The sequence below is a fragment of the Oreochromis aureus genome, linkage group 4 (assembly GCF_013358895.1).
Source record: "Oreochromis aureus strain Israel breed Guangdong linkage group 4, ZZ_aureus, whole genome shotgun sequence".
Taxonomy (NCBI): Eukaryota; Metazoa; Chordata; class Actinopteri; order Cichliformes; family Cichlidae; genus Oreochromis; species Oreochromis aureus.
In genome coordinates this window covers 2486046-2509852 of record NC_052945.1, presented here as the reverse complement: position 1 = coordinate 2509852, position 23807 = coordinate 2486046, and the positions used below count along the sequence as shown (strand labels likewise).

The 23807-nt window shown below is 41.4% G+C and overlaps 2 protein-coding genes across 2 annotated transcripts in view; one reads left to right on the top strand and one right to left on the bottom strand.

Annotated features, from left to right (window-relative positions):
* LOC116330643 (transmembrane protease serine 9-like) overlaps nucleotides 1-23807 on the top strand; it is a 58709-nt gene that overhangs the window by 12178 nt on the left and 22724 nt on the right. The gene's annotated exons all lie outside the window — the stretch shown is intronic.
* Nucleotides 4814-8942, bottom strand: LOC120439814. Its single transcript, XM_039611014.1, has 2 exons — nucleotides 6197-8942; nucleotides 4814-6124 (listed from the first exon to the last, which is right to left on the bottom strand). The coding sequence occupies exons 1-2, from the start codon at nucleotides 6204-6206 to the stop codon at nucleotides 5169-5171; spliced, it is 966 nt and encodes a 321-aa protein (XP_039466948.1). The 5' UTR covers nucleotides 6207-8942; the 3' UTR covers nucleotides 4814-5168.

Sequence of the window (23807 nt, the reverse complement as noted above, 5' to 3'; positions counted from 1 at the left end):
AGTACTTACTTTTAAAAGTTTACTCTTCGGGCGCCACTCTTCCGCCACTTTTTCTTGGCAAAATTATCCACACCCACTGCCGCGCTATGCATTCTGGGATATGTTGGGCCACAAAGTCTACAACACCGCATCCTTAAAATTCAAGGAAATGAAGGACGTATTTGAGGGCCACATTTTGAGCAGCCTTTGAATTGGGACAGCCTTCGTCAGGTCGCTGTGACTTAATCGGCCTTAAAATGTGGCCTTTAAGGCTGCAGACCCTGAATTGGGATACGGCCTATGTGTTCTAGTTTAAGGCAGCTCTTAAAGGGGCGGTATGCCCCCAAAACCCCTGATCTAGTCATCACCATGACAGCTCTACAAAAAGACCTCTGGTGGAAAGGTAAAAAGTTTAGTTGTTAGTTAGTTGGGAAAGGAACTCCCAGAAATGCATAAGCAGTTCACTCCTCTTACATTCCATCTTCTCACTGCGCTCCCTTTATAAACCCTGATGGTTCTGTTTTTTACACCAAACCTGAATTTCCGTTGGTCCAACCCATTAATAAATCTAACAGTAAATGTTTCTGCTCTCAAAGGTGGATTCAGGAGGTCCAATGGTGAGCAAGCAGAACGGTCGCTGGATTCAGGCAGGAATTGTCAGTTTTCGGGAAGGTTGTGCTGAGCCGAATTTTCCAGGGGTCTACACAAGCGTATCCCAGTACCAGGCCTGGATCAACAGCCAGATCTCCTCCAACCAGCCGGGCTTCATGACATTCACTTCCACTGGGACCAACGGTGACCTCAGTGTTACCTGCACAGGACTGCTACGAGTGCCAACCACCACCACCACCATGTCTACAAACACCACACTTTCAAATACCACCACAGTTCTAACAACCACAGACCATCCAACAAACACCACAAGACCTACAAACACTACAATTCCAACAACCAACAACCGTCCAACAAACACCACAAGACCTACAAACAACACACTTCCAACAGCTATCAACCGTCCAACAAACATGACCAGCACTACAAACAACACACTTCCAACAAACACTGCAATTCGAACAACAACCAACCGTCCAACAAATACATCCACATCTACAAATACCACACTTCCAACAAACACAACAAGACCTACAAACAACACACTTCCAATGAACACCACACTTCCAACAACCACCAACCATCCAACAAACACAACAAGACCTACAAACAACACACTTCCAATGAACACCACACTTCCAACAACCACCAACCGTGCAACGAACACGACAAGACCTACAAACATCACACTTCCAACAACTATCAACCGTCCAACAAACATGACCAGCACTACAAACACCACACTTCCAACAAACACCACACTTCCAACAACCACCAACCATCCAACAAACACCACAAGACCTACAAACACTACAATTCCAACAACCAACAACCGTGCAACAAATACATCCACATCTACAAACACCACACTTCCAACCAACACCACACTTCCAACAAACACCACACTGTCAACAACCACTAACCGTCCAACAAACACCACCATACCAACAAACACCACACTTCCAACAAACACCACACTTTTAACAACCACTAACCGTCCAACAAACGCAACAAGACCTACAAACAACACACTTCCAATGAACACCACACTTTCAACAACCACCAACCGTCCAACAAACACCACCATACCAACAAACATCACACTTCCAATGAACACCACACTTTCAACAACCACCAACCGTCCAACAAACACCACACTTTCAACAACCACCAACCGTCCAACAAACACCACACTTTCAACAACCACCAACCGTCAAACAAACACCACAAGACCAACAAACACTACACTTCCAATAACTTTCAACCCTTCAACAAATATGACCAGCACTACAAACACCACACTTCCAACAAACACTACAATTCCAACAACTATCAACCGTCCAACAAATACATCCACGTTTACAAACATCACACTTCCAACCAACACCACAGTTCCAACAACCAACAACCAACCAACAAACACCACAAGACCTACAAACACCACACTTCCAACAAACATTACAATTCCAACAAACACCAACCGTCCAACAAATACATCTACATCTACAAACACCACACTTGCAACCAACACCACACTTTCAACAACCACTAACCGTCCAACAAACACCCCCATACCTACAAACATCACACTTCCAATGAACACCACAGTTCCAACAACCACCAACCGTCCAACAAACACCACAAGACCTACAAACACTACAATTCCAACAACCAACAACCGTGCAACAAATACATCCACATCTACAAACACCACACTTCCAACCAACACCACACTTCCAACAAACACCACACTGTCAACAACCACTAACCGTCCAACAAACACCACCATACCAACAAACACCACACTTCCAACAAACACCACACTTTTAACAACCACTAACCGTCCAACAAACGCAACAAGACCTACAAACAACACACTTCCAATGAACACCACACTTTCAACAACCACCAACCGTCCAACAAACACCACCATACCAACAAACACCACACTTCCAACAAACACCACACTTTTAACAACCACTAACCGTCCAACAAACGCAACAAGACCTACAAACAACACACTTCCAATGAATACCACACTTCCAACAATCACTACAATTCCAACAACCACCAACCGTCCAACAAATACATCCACATCTACAAATACCACACTTCCAACAAACACCACACTTTCAACAACCACTAACCGTCCGACAAACACAACAAGACCTACAAACAACACACTTCCAATGAACACCACACTTTCAACAACCACCAACCGTCCAACAAACACCACCATACCTACAAACATCACACTTCCAATGAACACCACACTTCCAACAACCAACAACCATCCAACAAACACAACAAGACCTACAAACATCACACTTCCAATGAACACCACACTTCCAACAACCACCAACCGTCCAACAAACACAACAAGACCTACAAACATCACACTTCCAATGAACACCACACTTTTGACAACCATTAACCGTCCACCAAACACGACAAGACCTACAAACAACACACTTCCAATGAACACCACACTTTCAACAACCACCAACCGTCCAACAAACACCACACTTCCAACAAACACCACACTTTTAACAACCACTAACAGTCCAACAAACACAACAAGACCTACAAACAACAGACTTCCAATGAACACCACACTTCCAACAACCAGCAACCATGCAACGAACACGACAAGACCTACAAACATCACACTTCCAACAACTATCAACCGTCCAACAAACATGACCAGCACTACAAACACCACACTTCCAACAAACACTACAATTCCAACAACCAACAACCGTCCAACAAACACCACAAGACCTACAAACACTACAATTCCAACAACCAACAACCGTGCAACAAATACATCCACATCTACAAACACCACACTTCCAACCAACACCACACTTCCAACCAACACCACACTTCCAACCAACACCACACTTCAAACCAACATCACACTTTCAACAACTGCAAACCGTCCAACAAACACCACAAGACCTACAAACACTACAATTCCAACAACCAACAACCGTGCAACAAATACATCCACATCTACAAACACCACACTTCCAACCAACACCACACTTCCAACAAACACCACACTGTCAACAACCACTAACCGTCCAACAAACACAACAAGACCTACAAACAACACTCTTCCAATGAACACCACACTTTCAACAACCACCAACCGTCCAACAAACACCACCATACCAACAAACACCACACTTCCAACAAACACCACACTTTTAACAACCACTAACCGTCCAACAAACGCAACAAGACCTACAAACAACACACTTCCAATGAACACCACACTTCCAACAATCACTACAATTCCAACAACAACCAACCGTCCAACAAACACAACAAGACCTACAAACATCACACTTCCAATGAACACCACACTTCCAACAACCACCAACCGTCCAACAAACACCACAGTTTCAACAACCACCAACCGTCCAACAAACACAACAAGACCTACAAACATCACACTTCCAATGAACACCACACTTTCAACAACCACCAACCGTCCAACAAACACCACACTTTCAACAACCACCAACCGTCCAACAAACACCACACTTTCAACAACCACCAACCGTCAAACAAACACCACAAGACCAACAAACACTACACTTCCAATAACTTTCAACCCTTCAACAAATATGACCAGCACTACAAACACCACACTTCCAACAAACACTACAATTCCAACAACTATCAACCGTCCAACAAATACATCCACGTTTACAAACATCACACTTCCAACCAACACCACAGTTCCAACAACCAACAACCGACCAACAAATACATCTACATCTACAAACACCACACTTGCAACCAACACCACACTTTCAACAACCACTAACCGTCCAACAAACACCCCATACCTACAAACATCACACTTCCAATGAACACCACACTTCCAACAACCACCAACCATCCAACAAACACAACAAGACCTACAAACATCACATTTCCAATGAACACCACACTTCCAACCACCACCAACCGTCCAACAAGCACAACAAGACCTACAAACAACACACTTCCAATGAACACCACACTTCCAACAACCACGAACCGTCCAACAAATGCATTCACATCTACAAACACCACGCTTCCGATAAACACCACACTTTCAACAACCACCAACCGTCCAACAAACACCACACTTTCAACAACCACCAACCGTCCAACAAACACCACAAGACCAACAAACACTACACTTCCAATAACTTTCAACCCTCAACAAACATGACCAGCACTACAAACACCACACTTCCAACAAACACTACAATTCCAACAACTATCAACCGTCCAACAAATACATCCACGTTTACAAACATCACACTTCCAACCAACACCACACTTCCAACAACCACCAACCGACCAACAAACACCACAAGACCTACAAACACCACACTTCCAACAAACATTACAATTCCAACAAACACCAACCGTCCAACAAATACATCTACATCTACAAACACCACACTTGCAACCAACACCACACTTTCAACAACCACCAACCGTCCAACAAACACCACACTTTCAACAACCACCAACCGTCCAACAAACACCACACTTTCAACAACCACCAACCGTCAAACAAACACCACAAGACCAACAAACACTACACTTCCAATAACTTTCAACCCTTCAACAAATATGACCAGCACTACAAACACCACACTTCCAACAAACACTACAATTCCAACAACTATCAACCGTCCAACAAATACATCCACGTTTACAAACATCACACTTCCAACCAACACCACAGTTCCAACAACCAACAACCGACCAACAAATACATCTACATCTACAAACACCACACTTGCAACCAACACCACACTTTCAACAACCACTAACCGTCCAACAAACACCCCCATACCTACAAACATCACACTTCCAATGAACACCACACTTCCAACAACCACCAACCATCCAACAAACACAACAAGACCTACAAACATCACATTTCCAATGAACACCACACTTCCAACCACCACCAACCGTCCAACAAGCACAACAAGACCTACAAACAACACACTTCCAATGAACACCACACTTCCAACAACCACGAACCGTCCAACAAATGCATTCACATCTACAAACACCACGCTTCCGATAAACACCACACTTTCAACAACCACCAACCGTCCAACAAACACCACACTTTCAACAACCACCAACCGTCCAACAAACACCACAAGACCAACAAACACTACACTTCCAATAACTTTCAACCCCTCAACAAACATGACCAGCACTACAAACACCACACTTCCAACAAACACTACAATTCCAACAACTATCAACCGTCCAACAAATACATCCACGTTTACAAACATCACACTTCCAACCAACACCACACTTCCAACAACCACCAACCGACCAACAAACACCACAAGACCTACAAACACCACACTTCCAACAAACATTACAATTCCAACAAACACCAACCGTCCAACAAATACATCTACATCTACAAACACCACACTTGCAACCAACACCACACTTTCAACAACCACTAACCGTCCAACAAACACCCCCATACCTACAAACATCACACTTCCAATGAACACCACACTTCCAACAACCACCAACCGTCCAACAAACACAACAAGACCTACAAACATCACACTTCCAATGAACACCACACTTCCAACCACCACCAACCGTCCAACAAGCACAACAAGACCTACAAACAACACACTTCCAATGAACACCACACTTCCAACAACCACGAACCGTCCAACAAATGCATCCACATCTACAAACACCACGCTTCCGATAAACACCACACTTTCAACAACCACCAACCGTCAAACAAACACCACGAGACCAACAAACACTACACTTCCAATAACTTTCAACCCCTCAACAAACATGACCAGCACTACAAACACCACACTTCCAACAAACACTACAATTCCAACAACTATCAACCGTCCAACAAATACATCCACGTTTACAAACATCACACTTCCAACCAACACCACAGTTCCAACAACTATCAACCGTCCAACAAATACAACCACATCTACAAACACCACACTTTCAAGAACCACCAATAGTCCAACAAACATCACAAGACCTACAAACACCACACTCCCAACAACCACCAACCATCCATCAAACACCACCAGACCTACAAACACCACACTTCCAACAAACACTACAATTCCAACAACCATTAACCATCCAACAAACACGACAAGACCTACTACAACACACTTCTAATGAACACCACACATTCAACAATCACCAACCGTCCAACAAACACCACCACACCTACAAACAGCACACATCCAACAAACACCACACTTCCAACCAACACCACACTTTCAACAGCCATCAACCATCCAATACAAGGTTTTGTTTTTATTACAAGAAATAAATAGTTCAAAGGTTAAAACATGTTACAAGATTACAAGGTTTAAAGGTCAGATTAAAAACAGGTTAAATAGAGATTTACTAAGAACAAGGAAATCATATATATAAAGATCAAACAAGGAAATAAATCAAGAGCATGAGAAGAAATTAAACCAGCTTAACCTCCTAAAACCCGAACTCTTCCATGGCATGCATTTTTAATTTCCCTTTGATATTTGGGCATATTGGGGCCTGATGAATGTAAAAACAAAGAATTACCAGATGTTTTTACCTGATTTTTGCTTCTAAGAAAAATGAGAGCCACCTATGAGGATGTTCGTTTAAAGTTTCGATAGAACAGTGGCAGTATAATGTCCTCATAAGTGAATATTAGTCCCTTGTAAATTGAGTATTTTGGTTTGATCTCCACATATGTGAACACCAGGTCCTAGGAGGTTAAAGTAAAAGGCTAAGTTTTAAAAATAAAATATGGATTAAATAACATAATGGTGAATAACACATTTAAACAATTTTGAGTGGACACTGGAACTGTATAAAACAATAACCGCAATAGAGCTTAAGCATTGTCACTGTAAGGAGGGAATTCTCCTTTAATAAACAGTAGTGGTCCTCAACAGTATAGAAATAAACACATGATAACCACATAAATGACTACAAGCACATGATCATGGTTATTTACGGAAGCCAGAGAGTGAAAAACAATTTCTTGAGTAACTGTTTCTGAAGTTAAATTCTAAATTGAACTTCATTTTTGTTTGATAAATGATTAATTGTTTCTGAAAAATTACATATTAAACTGACCTTTTTTACCTGATATATTTAGAGGATAAATATTAAACTGACTCTTGTTTTTGTTTGGTAAAAATTTAATAACTATAGAGTTAACTGCTAATTGGGTTTTGTATTCTGTTTTCTTTAAGTTGATTTCTGATATCAGGAAAAAAGTATAGAATTAACTGGTGTTTTTTTTATATTTGTTTCTGCATTCTGATCATTTTAATTGATTTTTTATTAGTTGGTAAGCAGTTGATTTTGGGATACATTTCTGTTATTGATTGATGACAAGTTAACAGTCTGGGGGTTAGCTGTTTTGTTTTTGCATCTGATCTTAGCATTTTGATCTTATAATTGATTTTGTCAGATTGATAATAATAAACAGTTCTAAAATTAATTACTACTCTGTTTTTGCCATATGATTTTCTTTGATTGATTTTTATCCATCCATCCAGTTTCCGCTTATCGTTTTCAGGGTCGCGGGGGGTGCTGGAGCCTATCCCAGCTGTCATAGGGCGAGAGGCGGGGTACATCCTGGACAGCTCGCCAGTCTGTCGCAGGGCTAACACACAGAGACAGACAACCATTCGCGTTCATATTCACTCCCGCATTCACAGCTATGGGCAATTTAGATTATTCCATTAACCTATCGCCACAAACTGCATGTCTTTGGACTGTGGGAGGAGGCCGGAGTAAGGAACCCACAAAAACACGCAGAGAACTCCACACAGAAAGACCCCGGCCTGATGGTGGAATTGAACTCAGGACAATGCGGTAATGGTGCTTACCACCGTGCTGTTTGTATCTGTTTAATATATAGATAATTGCGTGAGTCAATTGCTAAATTCATTTTCTTTTTTTTTTCTTTGATTTTGAGATAATTCCTGTTGAGTTGTTTGTTAAATTGAATCTTATTTTTTGTTTCAGTAATTTCTTATCGAGTATTGATACAGATTCTTTGGGGGTTTATTACTACATTCATTTTTGACATTGTTGCTTTTATCTTTTATTAGTTTATTATAGTGTGTTTGTTATTATTTACCAGCTGGGCTGAACAGATCTGACTTTGATTGCTTTAACTCTTTCACGTATAGTGGTCACTACAGTGGACAGCTATTCAAAGGCTGTTTTCTTGTATTTGTGTCAGTGTTGATGGTATACTTGCAGATAAACCACTACATTGGACACTGATGTGTCACTCCATACCCTGTGTAAGTGGACATGTAAAAATCTCTTTGCAAAGTACATGTTTAAAAAAATAAGTTCAACAATCGTTTTCATGCCTAAAGATGAATAAAAATTCTTAAGAAAAAAATCCTGATTGAGGTTGTCATAATTCATGCATGAAAGGTGTGTCTAGAATCTGTCACAGTCTGGGTGAGGCAGACTGTAAGAAATGAAGAAGGTGGACCCAAGTGCAGACACGCAAAATAACAAAACTTAATATTAACTGAAAACGAGACATTTATTAAAGCTAGACTAAGAGATACGACACAAAGCCAAAGGCAAAACTAAATCAATCAGGCAAAACCGAAACTGACCAGAGCCAGAGCAAAGGTTTTACAAGAGAACATAGAGCTTATGAAACACTCCAAAAAAAAAAAAAGTCTACAAAAGACACTGGAGCTCAGGGAGCAGTTTATAAACATTTCAGGGGGCTGACCTGGAGGCCAACGACACAGGAGTTCAGGACCGAACAGTTCAGGTTGCCGGCCACGTGGAAAGTGGCAGCAACTGAACAGTTCAAGAGGACGACTGCGGAGTCCGTGGTGGCGACAGAGGGGGTCCGGAGGACAAACATGTGGAAGACTGTTGATAGGTTCATAGCATAAACCTATTCGCTGGAACGTTGAAGACAATGTAATATGACAATGATATTTCTAAGCATAAATGACAATCCACTATATAAACCTGACATTTCCCCCCTTTGACAGTTATGCTAGAAAAGTCCCCAGTTATGAACACCTCATGTGTCAATGCAAACATTTTTATACTCAGCATACGTCAATCACCCTAAATTACTGTAAACGCACACAGTTTGACAAATATATTAGCAGTTATCCAATTTCTCATTGATCTCATTCAATGGTAAACTGCATCCTACAAGTGAACAAATGAATTGTTAATAGTCAAAACAAGAAATTAACATTTTCAAAAACACCCCAGCTTGGTGGTGCTCCACCTCTAGACATGTAAATCACATGTCTCTCTGCAGAGTGGTTCAAGTTCTGCAGGGTGTCATAAATGTCTCTTCCAGTTGTTTCCATCACTGTCCATAGGACCAGAGTCCAAATGTATGTAGAATAGACATTCAAACATACCAGGTGGTTTTGTTGCTTGTCAACATGGGTCTCAGCTATCGTGAAAGCTGCAGACCTCTTCAGTACTCTACTTTTATGGCCTCTGCCAACCCCCATCACCTCACTTCAGGCCTCTGTCCTTTGGGGGATATTTATGACTCCTCCATTGTCCATTCATCTCTGCAGGAAAAATCCTCTATGGAAAGGGTGCTGGATCCAGTCGTCTTACTGCTGTTATGATCCCAGCAGTCTTCAGTGTGCCATCGTATGCACAGTACAGTGACACAGCATTAGGTGATGTTCATAGGAAACTGCTGTCATCACCACCATAGCTTCTGGTTCCTGTGCTTTTCACAGAATCATGATGGCATCCTTGGACTCCTTCTGCGCTGTCGATTGAGCTTGGCACGCTCCCCTCATCCTTCAGGTGCCCGTCTGTTGTCCACAATCTCCTCTGTTCTCCTCAAAAGTTCTTTTCACATACACAGTGAAGTTGCAGCTTGCTGGAAACACAGTGCCATTCATCCAATCAGTCAGGATGATGGGTTTGCTCTTCTTCTCCGATGCTGTTTGTCCACACTGCTGCTGCTTGCTGGGACTCTTTGCTCAGGACTTCGCTGCTGTCTCTTTGTCTGCCATGTTATTGCTCTTTGGAACTGCATTCCTTGTCTTCAGGGAGGAGTGAGAGCTCGCTTGTGAGGTTGAGGGACACACGGTGCTGTAAACAAACTAGCCAGAAACTTGGCCTGAACGTTTCCAGTGATGTTAAACTATAACTTTCTTCTGACTGCTGCATGTGGAAAATTGATTCAGGTCTGCTTTTCACCTGAAAGTGACAAAACTAAGACATTTTCATTATTATCATCACTGCTTAACCAACACACATCTCTCTCTCTGTTTTGTGAACTCTCCTTTCTTAAAAGCAGAAAATGAGATTGTAGTTGTTCTTGGCTGATAAACACAAAACCTTTTTCCTATTATTATTTTTCATCTACAATGTAAATTTTATCTCTTTTTTATTCTTTTTTTTCTTTACAATAACTGGTGACCTGCAGAATTCACCAGAGCATAGCTTAACTGCTGCTGATGTGGGCTGGCCTTCTCCACACACTCTTCAAGGCTGCTGTGTTTCCTTAAAACTTCTAACATTTGAATCTAAACATTTTACAGCAACCAATTTACCCTCAAAATCACAATTTTGTATGAGAATATAAATATCTCGCACTGCCGGGAGTGAATTCTTGCATGAATGTGTCGTCTCCCTGTGAGGCAGTCTTACTTGCTCGGGAACCCATGATAACAACAACAGCTGACGTCACAGACCACGCGCCTGACACAGACGTACACAAACAACACAAAATAGGCCTGTAACTTTTCCCAGCCTGCGTGAACCCGCACGGCTGTTGCACTCCTGGACTCGCGTGTACCCGCGCAGTCACTGAGCTGCACCTGCCTGCGTGAAACTGCACGGCTGTACAATTAAGGAGCCGTCGCTCTCTTTTTTATAAGCCTGCGACTAACCGCACGGCTCAGGTCCACGTGAACCCGCGCAGCTATAGCGCTCTTCTTTGTATAGTACTTACTTAGTGTTGCTCTTGCGTTAATCTCGAATCCTGTCAATCATCATCCAGCGAGGAGAAAAAACAGACAGCTAATCCACCGGCCCGATGACGAATTCTCACTTCTCGGGACTTTACTACAGGAACTTCTATACGTCCTGGCTGACATCTTTCGGCGTGTCTCTTTTTCCCCTCGGTGAATGTCAATTCTAGGGTCGAAGGACCAATTAATGATAGGTTCATAGCATAAACCTATTCGCTGGAACGTTGAAGACAATGTAATTACACAGCAAAAGCATTGAACACCAAGCAGAGCTCTTTATGATTCTCGTATACGAGGGAGACCAACTGGACAAACGCCGTTCCTTCGCTTGACCCCAGTTGTTCTCGTCCGCTCCCCCGTAACACTGCTCTTTTATTGAGGTTACATGAATATGCATAGGTTCATTAACATACGACGTCTACATACACACAAAGAGTAACTTGCCTGTGCGTTGTGTAAGTGTAAGTATGTGTGTGTGGGGGGGGGTCAAGATGTGACCCCGTGAAGACTCCCCAACGCGGGTGCCAGGAGTCTAACGGTCCATCTAAACAAAAGGCTCTTATACTTAACCAGATACAGAGTAGGTGTCCTCCTATACCATAAATCAGTAAGAGCAGATATAACCTTTCCTGACCTTAAGTTGTGTGTGCATGCCAGAGTGCTCTGGAAGGCACACAGAATCTCCACAGGCTACTAAGGATCAAACCTCTACCAACATGATTATAAAACTCGAAGCATATACAGTGGCTTGAAAAAGTATTCGGCCCCCTTGAACTTTTCCACATTTTGTCACATTACAGCCACAAACATGAATCAATGTTATTGGAATTCCAGGTGAAAGACCAATACAAAGTGGTCTCCAAAAGTTGAATCTGTTCATCTGGACGTAGCGTTTTGTGGGAGAAACGTTTCGTCACTCATCCAAGTGACTTCTTCAGTCTCAGCTGACTGCAGGTTTCACAATACAAAGTGGTGTACACGTGAGAAGTGGAACGGAAATCATACATGATTCCAAACATTTTTTACAAATAAATAACTGCAAAGTGGGGTGTGCGTAATTATTCAGCCCCCTGAGTCAATACTTTGTAGAACCACCTTTTGCTGCAATTACAGCTGCCAGTCTTTTAGGGTATGTCTCTACCAGCTTTGCACATCTACAGACTGAAATCCTTGCCCATTCTTCTTTGCAAAACAGCTCCAGCTCAGTCAGATTAGATGGACAGCGTTTGTGAACAGCAGTTTTCAGATCTTGCCACAGATTCTGGATTGGATTTAGATCTGGACTTTGACTGGGCCATTCTAACACATGGATATGTTTTGTTTTAAACCGTTCCATTGTTGCCCTGGCTTTATGTTTAGGGTCGTTGTCCTGCTGGAAGGTGAACCTCCGCCCCAGTCTCAAGTCTTTTGCAGACTCCAGGAGGTTTTCTTCCAAGATTGCCCTGTATTTGGCTCCATCCATCTTCCCATCAACTCTGACCAGCTTCCTGTCCCTGCTGAAGAGAAGCACCCCAGAGCATGATGCTGCCACCACCATATTTGACAGTGGGGATGGTGTGTTCAGAGTGATGTGCAATGTTAGTTTTCCGCCACACATAGCGTTTTGCATTTTGGCCAAAAAGTTCCATTTTGGTCTCATCTGACCAGAGCACCTTCTTCCACATGTTTGCTGTGTCCCCCACATGGCTTGTGGCAAACTGCAAACGGGACTTCTTATGGTTTTCTGTTAACAATGGCTTTCTTCTTGCCACTCTTCCATAAAGGCCAACTTTGTGCAGTGCACGACTAATAGTTGTCCTATGGACAGATTCCCCCACCTGAGCTGTAGATCTCTGCAGCTCGTCCACAGTCACCATGGGCCTCTTGGCTGCATTTCTGATCAGCGCTCTCCTTGTTCGGCCTGTGAGTTTAGGTGGACGGCCTTGTCTTGGTAGTTTTACAGTTGTGCCATACTCCTTCCATTTCTCAATGATGGCTTGAACAGTGCTCCGTGGGATGTTCAAGGCTTGGGAAATCTGTTTGTAGTCTCAGCCTGCTTTAAATTTCTCAATCTTTGCAGTTATTTATTTGTAAAAAATGTTTGGAATCATGTATGATTTCCGTTCCACTTCTCACGTGTGCACCACTTTGTATTGGTCTTTCACCTGGAATTCCAATAAACTTGATTCATGTTTGTGGCTGTAATGTGACAAAATGTGGAGAAGTTCAAGGGGACCGAATACTTTTGCAAGCCACTGTATGAGTAGATATTTCTAAGCATAAATGACAATCCACTATATAAACCTGACAACTGTAGGATTACTCAAGTTGGACTAGCTGGTATATAATAGATGGTATATACATCCTAAGGTTTTAAAAACTGAGCTTTAAAATGATTAGTGGTAATAAAAACCGAGAGAGGCCGACAGCGATCACTGACTGTTTTTATGGGCTTTTTGAGATTAAATAGAACAAGATACAAAGCATTAAAACACGATTAAAGCAAAATACCCCTATTAAATGCAGGGTAGTTTGGGCCCGGAAGCAGGATTCAGCACGTCATCACTTAAAGACCAGATAGTTAAAGAATTGAAAAGGGCAGATAGGGGGGGTGGGGCATTGAGAACAAACAGTTTGTAGAACTGGGGGAATATATATAGATGAGAACCAGAAGGAGCATGTTTAAAAGAGTGGTCCTGCTCCTGAAATTCAGATACTTTATCTCCAATATGAAGGACATTGCCTGGTCAAAAGTGACGCCAAGGTTCATCACAGTGTTACTGGAGGCCAAGGTAATGCCATCCAGAGTAAGAATCTGGTTAGATACCATATTTCTAAGATTTTTAGGGCCGAGTACAATAACCTCAGTTTGATCTGAATGAAGAAGGAGAAAGTTAGCGGCCATCCAGGTCTTTATGTCAGTTTAACTAATTGGTGTGTGTTATCTGGCTTCATGGATAGATAGAGCTGGGTGTCATCAGCATAGTAGTGAAAATATATATTATGCCTTCTGATGATACTGCCTAAGGGAAGCATGTATAATGTAAACAGAATTGGTCCTAGCACTGAACCCTGTGGAACTCCATAGTTGACCTTAGTGTGTGAAGAGTAGGGATGGGTATCGTTTAGGTTTTATCCAATACCGGTGCCAAAATGGTACTTTTGAAACAGTGCCAGTGCTTAAACAGTGCTTGAACCAGTGCTTAAAGAATGGATAACAAAAACTTTGTCCAAAAGCCTCTCATGTTTAGCTGTTTTTTTGTAAAAAGATAACAATGTTAGCCTTCTCTGCAGCTATAGGGCATATATGGTATCACTCTTTGCTGGAAGAAGTGCTTAAACAATGGAAGAAACACAAACTTTGTCCAAAAACCTCTCATGTTTAGCTGTTTTCCACTTTTTCTTTGGTCATTTTAACCTTTTTGGCCAGGGTGAAGGGAGTATCTGCCATCAAACAAGAAGCCAAACCTCCTTTGCACATTATCACCTTAGAGCACTTGTTGCAGGCTGCTGACTTTGCATCTTTTGCTGTGAAGTACAGCCAGACTTTTGACCGCTTTGCCTTGGGCATTTTTAATCTGTAGCTCTGCTCTAAAAGAACATACGTACCTGGGCCCGCCTATTATCCTTGGGAAGGTAAAATGATTGGCTAGAATCCAAAGTGTATGACATCTCAGGGAAAAAAAGCACCGAAATAAAGCACCGAAATGTGCGCTGCTTTTCGGTCTGGTTAAGCTTCAGGAGGTCTGTTCCTCTGGCCAGCAGGCTCGCTTCTAACCTTGGTTGAGCTCTGTCCTTTGCAGGTTCTCTGTTCTGTCAGCCATCAGTGGCCACAGCCTGAATGCAGAATCTTCTCTCTCCTGCCTGTGCAACTCTCAGCCTTTGCAGCCTCTGTGTCTGCCATCTTCACACAGGCTCTTTTCTCTCCTGTCTCGAAACTCAGTCTTCACACCTCTCTCTTCTGTCGGCCAGCAGCGGCCCCGCTCCACTGTGGCTCTTACCTCACATTTTCAGTCTTTCAAGGCTCTCTGTTGTCTAAGGGACTTGGAAAGAAAAGTGTTTGGACTTTAAAATCTTTAAGTTTCTTGAAGACGTTTCATCCGAGAAGTGACTTCAGTTCTAAGAGCAATTGGTGGAGACTCCCAGATTTTAATCCCTACAGGAGTGTCCCCAAGAGGGACATGAACCCACTATTGATCCTCTGCCTAATAACACAAGCCAGGGTTTGAGAACAGCTGTGGGTCACAATCAGCCAAGATTTCAGGTGAACCCATTGTGAAACCTAGCCCCACCCTATCAGTCATCTGGGGCAGGATCTCCAAACTAGATTATAGATGGCAGACAGTTGGTGTCATAAACCACCGCCTCTGTTCAAAGATGGCCATTTGCAGTGGACATAGATGGCTTCTTTCACTCCTCTTTCAAACCATCTGTCCTCTCTGTCCAAAAGAGAGGGAACCTTTTCTGCCTGGTGTCATTCCCTCTAAGGCAGAAGGAAACGGAAAAGAACACACATGTACAGAAAGGTCTTAAAACACATGGTTAAATTGGCAAAGATGTACACAGGGTTCGTACGCCTTTTTCAGGGTCAAATTCAAGCACTTTTTAAGCACTTTCAAGGTCCCTTTTCAAGCTTTTCCAGCACCCCCCCCGCCCGCCCCAAAAAAGAAAGAAAAGAATGCATGTTTCAATTCGCATCACCTCAGTAAGACCATGTGAAAAGACACCTTTGCTCCCCTTTTGTTAAGACATAGAAAAATACCCCACATAAAAATACTGCAAAAGGAAACGGCCGCCTTATATACATAGTGTATAAACTCAAAATGCACATTTCACTTAAAAATTAAGATGTGAAAATGTGAACAAATCAACTTGTTAGATATTCTTCTCCTGTTGAAAAAAAAAACAACAACAAAACAAAACAGAAATAAGTCTTCTCATCAGATATTGATGCTTCTTTCCTGTGTGACAAAAATAGATGTTTGTTTGTTTGTTTTTAAGTTAATTCCCAATAAAACTGTTTTATTGCTAACTACATTGCTGTCTGTATTACTGCTGAAGTCCTAAATGATCACCTTTAAAGTGTTTGTGCTAATAACATCATGTCAGACAGGCATGGAGAACAGCACTGACTGAGAGGCTTTGAACAGATCACATAGTTCAATTCAACATATAAGACTTTAAGAATGCACAAGCATCTACTTAAAATCTAATTTATCATCCGTGATATTATTATGTACAATTCCAATGTATTTTGTTCATCTCCCTTAAATAAACAGGCAGCCTTAAAGTATGAAATATTCATATACAAATACACATAAATGTGTGTACTGTCTGAGTGGCTGATAGTGTCCCACAGGCCTCAGTGTGAACTTGAAGACATTTATAATGTTTAAGGAGTTTAATGTGGTGCTGACGATAAACACATTTTGAATGAAAGCCGGGGAACTTTGGTAGCACAGAAACAAGTGGTTATTCTTTGTGACCATATGGATCGGTCCCTCATATTACCATTGTTTCACCCAAAGGCACCAAGTTAATACTTAAAAAAGCTGCAGCAATACACACAAATATAAACAGTACTTGGTGACATCTTTGCTTTTAGCCTTTAACCCTCTGGGGTCCAGGGTATAATTGGTCGTTTTTGACTACTTTTGATTTGGCCTCTATATTTCACCTTTACCTTTCACCTTTATTTCAGCACAATTTATCTAAATTCAGACATAATTTAAAATACAAGTAAAAAGTGATATTTTGACTGTAAAACCACAAGCATGTTTAAGGAATCATTTTCATAACTTGAAATGCAAATTGTACATTTTTTTAAAAATATGCACAAGTTTTGCAAACAACAAAGTTATATGGTACTATTTACCTTAAAACAAATGCAGCCAAGGCTCAGACGTTTTTTATATAACCATTTAAAACTATTTACAGAACAATCAGGTGCTGCTCATCAAATAAGAAGGCACACAAATTATTTATGCAACTCCAAAAAATAGTTTGTGTCCACTATAAGACAGATGAGAACAGCACAGGATAAACCTGCAGGTTTGACGGCAGGTGTGTCACTCAGCGCTTACACTGCAATCTGCCTTTGGTGGCTTTTTTTGCAGCAACTGTGACGTTCACTAGTAGAACTGACACACAAAACAAAAACTACACACTAACTACACAAGACAACACACTAACTTGAGACTCCAAACACAGCAAACGTCACAAATCTCTCACGTATCAAAACTCTCTCTCTGTCTTTCGCTCACTCGCTCTCTCTCTTTCGCCGGTCACTCCTAAAACTTCCCCCTCTTCCCAAACGACCAAATTGCACATGTTGCCATATCATTTTTTGATTGGTCGACATGGTACATTTTTCCACCAATAGGGAAGGAGTGTTTTTCTTTTTTCTTTTTCACTCACAAGCAAAGCGTGTTTGCTAGCGCTCTCCATCGAAAACGCCGCTTTTTACCGCTTTCTTCCCGAGTAAACGCCACTGTTTTATTAAAAACAAAAAACACCGGTTTTACGTGGCCTATCAACACAGTTTAAACACTGGTATATAGCTTGAAGTCTGCACGTTCGACCCAAGTTGAAATGGAGACTCTGGGTCGACCCCAGAGGGTTAATCAGAAAGCCTTAAGTTGGCTAATTATGTATCGGGCTAATGTTTAAAGCTTTCACTTGAGTAAATTAACTCATATCACTGCTAAGTAATGTTAGCTAAGTTCACAGCATATTCCATAATAGCGCTGCCATACTGCATCACACTCAGTGCATTTCAATCATTTCTCCAGCGAGTTTGATAGCTAGCAAAATAATAATCATAATTTTAAAAATTGCATGCGTAACGCACAGGTACTGTAAAATTATTTACTAGCACTCACCTATCATGCGACTGGAGCGCGCAAACTCCGCCACTGTCGCTTTTCCATCATACACTCATTTAAACAGCAACCTACAGGTATGTTAGCGCACTCATCCCCGACTGTCCGAGGGAGGGCGGGGACACACGTTGAAACAGACGCAAGGCATCCCAGGCAGGGAAATTTTGCTTTTACATTTTGCGACTCATTTTTATTTTTCTATCTGATAAGAAAACTATTTAATCAGATAGTTATTTGTGGTGAATGAAATACAGTTACATTTTCAAGCACTTTCAAGCACCACATCTGAAATTCAAGCACTTTCCCAACCTTGAAAAGACAACATTAAAATTCAAGCATTTTCAAGGATTTCAAGCACCCGTACGAACCCTGTGTACAATCAAGAAGGTCAGACACGAACTAGGGAGAATCCGAATGACAAACAGCACAACACTGTCACATTGGAGAAACCAAACAGCTGCTTGGCACAACATAGAAGAGCCACTGAAATGGGACAAGACTGTACATCTGCATCTAAAGGTCATAGGTCACTCTTTTGAGGGTGCCAATGTTCACATTTTGGACTGAAAGAAGCATCTATGTCCACTGTGAATGATCATCCTTGAACAAGTACAGGCAGTGGTTTACAACACCATCTGTCTGCCACATGGGGTCCAGCCCCCCTGGGGTAATCAGCTCATACCTGGGTTGCCCACTGCCTCTGGTCCCCTGGCACTTTGGCCCTTGGCTGTGGGCGCACCGTCCAGGGCCTCGCTCTTCCCCCTGCTGGGGTGAGCGAAGAATTGCCGTCAGGATGTGTAACCTCAAGTCTTCAGCAGTCTTAGGGAGCTGCAGACATCCCAGGTCTCCTAGGTTTTCCCCTTGGCACAACAGAGCATTCAGACCATGATTCTGCTTGCTGCCGGACAGGACAGGTTAAAAAACGGTAGCCCATTTTATTAGATACACCTTGCTGGTACCGGGTTGGACCCCTTTTTCACAAGGAAAAATGTCTTTTTCCTGTTTTTGTACCTCACTCCCAACTGCTCATAGTAGATTGTTGGAGGTTTTTTCATGTGAAAAGGAAGTTTTTGCTCCTACTATTGCCAAGTGCAAGCTCCTAGGTGTTGTCTGACTGTTGGTTTTTCTCTGTATTATTGTAGTTCTTTACTTGACAATATAAAGCACCTTGAGGTCACCGCTGTTCTGATTTGGTTCTAAAATTTAACTGAATAAAGACTTCTCAACCTCACCAACCCCCAAATGAGCACATAAACAGATCTATACCAAGTTTATTCTCACTAAGAATGACAGTGACGGCATTGTTTGGGGTTTCGAAGAAAAGATCGAGCGTCTGTTCATTCATGTTACATTTTTTGTTGTTATTTTTTAATGTCAATAAACCTGCTGTGTGTTTCAGGTGTGTATAATCAAACAGCCAATTCCTTGCAGAGCGTTTAATAACCTGCCGGCCTTTTACAAAAACTCTCATACAATCTCTTTTGAATTCATTTGTTTATCATCTATTGTCTCCTTTAACCAGGGGAATTGTTTCATCTTTAGGTCCTCTCCTGGCACAATGACGTTGCACTCCTGCATACCTGCAAACTCACCTGTGCTCTTACTGGTAGATCCAGTTTGCTGACAGACATGAAAGTATTATTCCAGGAAACCATCTTTCACATAATGTTATCATTACCATGTTTCCTGAGAACCAGTTTTCAAAAATTCACTCTTCACCCTGAAGGCTAGATGGTGCTCCCGTGATTATCCTTAATCAAAAGGATGGTCTGACATCCAGGGACTGAGTTGCAAAAGATGCAGTTTCTCTAATATGCAGTGTGATGATACATAAGGGTTTCTGCAAAAATAAAAAACACAAAATAAAAATAAGATCACAGTATAAATGAGGAAAAAAGTCACAGTGTTTGAAGCCAGATTATGAACCACCTAAACTGTTCAGGTAGTGAATGACTCGTAAGAAGTAGCTACGTCAAATCTGCATCAGCGTAGCAAAACAGAGGTATTATGGACATAATAGATGTGACACACCCCAGCGTTAACAAATAAAGGATGGCCTTTCACTCAGCCACTGTTTTTCATGGTCAGCCTGGGAGAAAGCCACGTCAGTCAGCTAGGCTGCAATCCCCTGACTGGGTGAATTTACCTGAACAGTTTATTTGGTTCATAATGTGGCTTCAAACACTGTGACTGTGTTTTTCATCTTTAGTGTGAATGCTGATAAAAGGCCCTGGGACCATTTTGTGGCTTTTTTGTTTTTCAGTTACAAGCCATTTGCACTGTGTTGAATGGAATATAGCCAAATTTTCCAAAAAAATGTTTGGTATAATTTTATTTTAAAATTTAAGTCTGACTTCCTTAAATTAGCTTCAGTGGCTAAGCTAACAATGCACATCCTCTAAAGGCCCTAGGGCCATTTTGTGCCCCATTGAAACCCATTATAAACGCTATTTTTCATTGCTCGATCATTACAACTAATTTAAGTGGCATTGTCCAACCTTCGGTGAGATGTTGCAGTCCGGGCCTTAAAATTGTACTTTTTTTATTTGTCCACCAGGTGGCGCCCTTTTTTCATTTTTGAGCATTGAACAAACTCAAGCCAAAAATTCAGGTTTTGAGCGCCTCTTTCTGCTTTAAAAACTGGAAAAAAAAGAGTGGTATTGTGTGTCACTATCGATGACCTTTATATTTTTTTTAAAATATAAAGGTCTTTATGCCAAAAAAAAGAAAAAAAGACACAAACACACTTCTTTTTTCAAAAGTATTCAAAAGCTTTAGAAAGTATTTTCTCTCAGACGGCCACACTGCAATACAAACAAATTAAATATAAAAGCATGGACCAAAAGCAAATTAAATTTTATTTTTCCCTTCAAAATAATTTTCTAAATACAGCTGCGGTTGAATGAACTATGACCCGGAGGTAGTCATTGATGGAAAGCTAAGAAACCGCATTTCTAAATAGATGCGCAATGAGCAGAAAATGGAGCTTCTATCATCTCACACTGTCAATCGATCGTGTAGCGACAACAATAATTTGCAAATTGTGAGCGAAGGGGAGATCAATGGGAACAGCTACAGGATCATTTCGACAAACTGACGGACAATGACGAGGCTCCGGAAGCAGCGTACAGCGTCTGACTCGGCGTGCGTCAAATTGCGCACAGTGAACACTCCGCTCATGTTTTCGGAGGTACGAAAAGCGCTGATGTTTTTGTTTGAAAAAGTGAAAAATAAGTATTGCTACATTACCATAGAGTCTGAGGGTTACAACAAAAATGTATATTTTTAAATCTGAAGGCGGGACGTTGACGTCACAACGACTTCCTTCCGGTGTGTCTTGTTTACGTCCTCTCGCTAAGCTTTCCCTCACCAAATCCTCTAGTTTTATAGTAAACGACAGCAGATCACTTCTAAATGTCGTTGATAAGGTTGGACATGTAATCTTGGACAATTTTAAACCCGACCCAGCCTGTCCGCCTCCACCGCCTGCACGCCCGCGGCCATGGGGCTAATCCAGGCGCACAGGCTCCGGTGAGTAAACAGCGCTCGGCTCTTTTTTTGATATATTTCAGTGCGTTGTGCTTGTATTAGTCTGCATGTGACAAAAAAAAGAAAGAATCTTTCTTGCTATCGTGCTATGTGACCTGCCGTGCCAAATTAAATGTTGGAAAATGTTTTCCACTATTTGGGATTATGCGCATCTTCATGACACAAAACAAAAATGAGAAATTAGTATTGTTACATTCAGTTTGAGGGCTACAACAGAATATTATTTGTTTTCATGTGGTATCGGACATGTTGTGCTGGGGACACCGACACTATCCCAACGCTGCAGCTACCAGGGACTGCAGAAGCGGCGCCCGGGGACTGCAGAAGCGAGTACCGCGGGGCAGCTGGAGCCTCCGCCGGATGCACAACTTTCCCGATTCCCAGCAACATGCAAATGTTTATGTTCATCCTTGTAAAATAAATGTTTTTCTGGTTCAAAGTGATCTTGTATTGTTATTTAGACATTTTTATTTTATTTTATTTTAGAACAAAACAAGGTAATAAGCATTTAGTGTAAGCAAAACATGATAAACCTGATATGGCACTATATGACATTTAGTGTGCTTCTGCCAAAAATATTAATGTATCAAAATGAATGTCAGTGGTAATCTTTGGTCCATCTAAAGGCCTAATTATAATAACAAACGAATATTACTTCAAATTTTTTTTATGGAAAATATTTAGTTTTTTTGTTTTTTGGGGCTAAAAACACAGGGCACTCATGTAATGAAACTGGGATTTAAAGGGTTAAAACAACGAAAATATAATTAAAACTTTATATGAATATTTCAGGGAGAAGTAGTTTTAAAAGACTGACCAATTTAAAGTGGAAAAAAATATGAATATATAATCTTTTTATTGCACTTTTTGGGGCGTGGCCGTTTTCTGCCCTTAGGGCCTTTAAAGGGTGCATTTTTTTTAGGGCCAAACATGTTATCCAATTATTTTTTTTCTTTTGTTTGCTTAATGAACTTCTGTATATTGTTTACATGACTGAAATAAAGTTAGCACAAAAAATCTTTTTTATTATCTTTTCTGTGGTTTTTTTGTACACTATCTCCTTCAGTATCGTTCAAGTTAAAAAAATAAAATAAAGCACAATCACCTGTCTCTGTCAGTATCCGACTACACTTCTCCAGTCTGAACGACTTTCCGATGTCATTGCTGTATATCCTGGTGGTGTGGATCTGTGAATCGATGTCTCATTCACTCTTGGCATACAGCTCGATGTCATCCATGTAGAGGAGGTGGCTGATGATTGCTCGATTCTGTAGTCGGTATCTGTAGCTAGTCTTGTAACGACCTCACTGAGGGGGTTTTATGCCTATGCAGACCAGCAGTGGCGACAGAGCATCTCCTTGGTAGATCCTGCACTTGATGGATACTATTTTTCTATTTCTCTGGTATACCTCTTCAATCAGCTGTCCAAGCTTTGAGTCTTTCTTTGGCAGTTTCAAAGGCCTCAGGAATTAAAAACAATATATCCCCAGTTATCCAAAGTTTTGGCAGCAGAAAAAAATATTCTACATCCAAAAAGTAATTTCCTTATGAGAAAATTAAATTGGACCTTGAGCATCTGTGCATAAGTGAGATAACTACACTTCACTTCCACAGTCTTACTGAGCATGTGCAGAGGAAATGTAATATTGCCCGCAGTCTCTAGTATTTAGACCACCAGTGTGCCCCTCACCCCTCCTATTTTGTATAGGAGGGGTGAGGGGAGAGAGTGGGGCTGAGAACTAGGAGACCAATTCCAATT